Source organism: Empidonax traillii, unplaced genomic scaffold (assembly GCF_003031625.1).
Source record: "Empidonax traillii isolate 1590-97213 ecotype Southwest subspecies unplaced genomic scaffold, ASM303162v1 scaffold356:size572493, whole genome shotgun sequence".
Lineage (NCBI taxonomy): Eukaryota > Metazoa > Chordata > Aves > Passeriformes > Tyrannidae > Empidonax > Empidonax traillii.
This window is the reverse complement of record NW_020955549.1, coordinates 117,874-121,184: the sequence shown is the minus strand read 5'-3', so window position 1 is coordinate 121,184 and position 3,311 is coordinate 117,874. Positions and strand designations below refer to the sequence as shown.

The window sequence follows — 3,311 nt, the reverse complement described above, 5'->3', positions numbered from 1 at the left end:
TGCTCACACACTGCTCTGCCTGAGCTGCTCACTCACCCTGCCCACTGCTCACACACCATATGCCAGGGCTGCTGCTGCACAGCTGGAGCCCAACACCACACTGCCCTGCAGCTGCTCACACAAACCCATCAACACCAACAATCAAGTATGGTGAGCAAAGACACTCCTGACTCTACAGGATTCCCACAAAAACGAGTCCTTCCAGCTCGTGGAGTAGGAATGACTGAATTCTGATACCGAAGAATCCAACACAAGAGATATGCTGCACGGTACAATTAAAATCAGAGAAGTTGATCAAACCTATTTTTATCACTAACAAGAACAGTGACATTTGATTCTGAACAAACATCATAAATTATGCATTCATTTCCCTGAGAACGAGCACGAGTCACGCTGACGTCACATGAAGCAGCTGCTCAGCGAGGCCACTTACCTTCCTGGGAAGTGAGTGAGGAGCTGAGGCACAGGACATCCCCCAGCACCACGTCTGGCAGCTCAGGGAAGATGGCATGCTGGACAGGCAGGGGCACATAGTCTGCAATGCCACTGTGCTCTGCATCCCACACTCGCAGCAGGGTCAGCCCCACGTTCACGGTCCGCACCACAAACGTGTTGTTGGTGGCTCCTTTCCCCACCTGCACAAAGTCATCTCTACAGAGAAAAGGAAATGCTTCTGTAGCAAGGAAGGTTTGCTTATAGTAGGTAATGAATCTTTTCAGATGGCTGACTGCTGGTTTTCAGCAACAGCCATCTTCTAATGGAGTCTGACAAGGCAAGGAAATGATAAACATTATTTAGGTGCTACTGAGGTAAATTTCAGTTCTCACATCACTATGCTGAGGAAATACTGAGGTTGTAATTATACTTGAGAACTACTTCTTAATTTTAAGAACTGTAGAGCTTTAGAGTGACATAATCTACCTCTTTTTCCTTTTCTCAGGGGAGAAAGAAAGTGAAGAACTTTCACCACCAATATGCAGCTTCTCAGCCATAACTTTACCAAGCCAAATCCCACTGCATTGCGAGTTGCGGGGTTTCCCCAAATTCAGCATCCCAAACATAGTGCCACAGGGAGGGCTCTGCCCAGCTGGCACCCTGGCAGCACCACAGAGCCCCTGCAGGTCCTGGCAGCAGCAGAGCAGGGTCCCCACAGTGCTGCACTAACCAGCAGGGCCCTTCTGGGGCAGCTCTGCAGGGTTAACTCAGGGGTGTCTGCATGCTACAGAAATTCCTGCATTGACACAGAGAAGAGAAAATCTTGGATTCAATCCCTTTTTCTCCTTTTTCACCACGGTCAGTGTGTTGTAAGCACAAAGTGCTCTGCAGACAACAAGCCATGTTGAGTAAGAGAATTAGTGGTACCTACTAATGAGCACAGAAAGTGGTTTATAACATTTACTCTTTGAGGCAGAGGCCAAAAGGCCCTTTGAGGCCTGGCTGTGCTGGGCAGAGGCTGTACCAGCAGATCTGAAGAGACAGCCCCTGATCCAGAACGTTTCCCACCTTACATAATCCCTCAGTGAGCCAGTGGAGCAAAGCTCTGGGAAAGAGGCAGCTGAGCAAACGCTAATGATTGTTTCTGTAGGGCAGGGCTGTGTGCAGGGGGTGATTCAGTCACTCAGAGCAGGGCACAGCTCCAGCAGTCCCACCGGGACCAGGCTTATCTGGGCAGCCTTCCATGGCCAGGGAGTATCGATTACTAACTGCAACTCTCCTGCCTCTGAAGACTTTAGAGACAAAACCCTTTCTTTGCTCATCCCAGCCCAAGCTGTACCCTCACTTGGTATCTTCAGAACAATCTTTGCTCTGTGTGTGCTCTCTGTAATTAGCACCCCTGACAGACACCCACCTGTTAGTTGCCAAGTTGAGCACAGCATTGTGTGAATGGAAAGTATCTCCAGAGTTATCATGGAAATGGACAGTGAAGGTCAGCGTCACCCCCAGGGGCAGAGCCAGCAAGGCCTCCTTGTTGTGTGTGAGCGGAGTGGGACTCATGGAGATCCTCAGGTATGAGATGGGACGCACCTGGAAAAGCATCAGCAGTGAGAAGGAATGTTAAATTGCTTTTTCTGATGCCTCTGTAAAAGTAATCTAAAATCTTACTATGCAAATATACAACCCTGTTTGATCGGGATTTAGATTCCACAGGTTGAAAGGGGCCTCTGGAAGCTGTTTGGTCCAGCCCCCCAGCTGGGTTACCCAGAGCCTGTGCAGGCAGGTCTTGGGCATCTCCTGGGATGGATCCACAGCCTCCCTGGGGATCTGTGCTCAACAGCCACCCCAGCAAGAAGTGCTGTCCTGTGATCAGTCAGGATGCCCTGGGTTCCCTTCTTGGGTGTTCCCCGTGCCCTGGCCTTGAGCACAGTTCCAAAAAGCCTGGCTCTGTCTGCTTTACACCCTCACAGCACATACTTCTTAGCCTTTTTTTTTTTTTTTTTTCCTAATACCACTGCGAACTGAAGCAATAATCATGCAGAAACACCCATCACACACAGACATTACTATATCCTATAAATTCTAACTGTTAAGGTTCCCTGGATATGCAAGAGAGCCAGTGGCCCCTAAACCTCTCTCCCAGTAATTCCTGAAATAAAAGGTGCAATTAATTCATTCCCCAGTTACAAGAGGAGTAACTCCTAATGTAGGTGGGAGTAAGGTACTGCAATGGTCCCTGTTCCCAGTTCCCAAGGATGAAATGGTCCCTGTTCCCAGTTCCCAGGGATGGAATGGTCCCTGTTCCCAGTTCCCAGGGATGGAATGGTCCCTGTTCCCAGTTCCCAGGGATGGAATGGTCCCAGTTCCCAGGGATGGAATGGTCCCAGTTCCCAGGGATGGAATGGTCCCAGTTCCCAGGGATGGAATGGTCCCAGTTCCCAGGGATGGAATGGTCCCAGTTCCCAGTTCCCAGGGATGGAATGGTCCCTGTTTCCAGCTCCCTTGTAGCAGGTGAGAAAGCCAGGGTGTTCCAGTCAGAGCTAAGGGATCAGCAGGCTGGGGTTTGTTCCCTCAGTGTTCTCCTCAGCCCAGACACAGGTCAGGAACTGCTGCAAACTCCTTACAAGAGTCTGCTACATCATCCATATGTGCACCCCCCCATTTTTGCAGTAACACTCCACTGAGGAAAGTTTTTCTGAAGACACAGAGCTCACAGTCTATTGTTTTGGCTTTTAAATAGCACATCACTATTCTTCATTAACTTCCCTAAGTTAACTAGCAAAATTACCCAACAAAAATAACTGTATCTGTTCTCTTACAGCTGTTGGAAAATAAATAATGGAAGGACAGAGAAAGCAAAAACCCTCAAATATATT

The 3,311-nt window shown here is 48.9% G+C and overlaps 1 protein-coding gene across 1 annotated transcript in view; it reads right to left on the bottom strand.

Moving 5' to 3' along the window:
- The window catches only part of NUP210 (nucleoporin 210), a 59,511-nt gene that overhangs the window by 7,837 nt on the left and 48,363 nt on the right, over nt 1-3,311 (bottom strand). Inside the window, exons 32-33 of the mRNA XM_027892537.1 lie at nt 1,850-2,025; nt 434-651 (exon numbers count right to left, since the gene is read on the bottom strand). Coding sequence (XP_027748338.1) covers nt 434-651; nt 1,850-2,025 — 394 coding nt within the window. The remainder of the gene's footprint in view (nt 1-433; nt 652-1,849; nt 2,026-3,311) is intronic.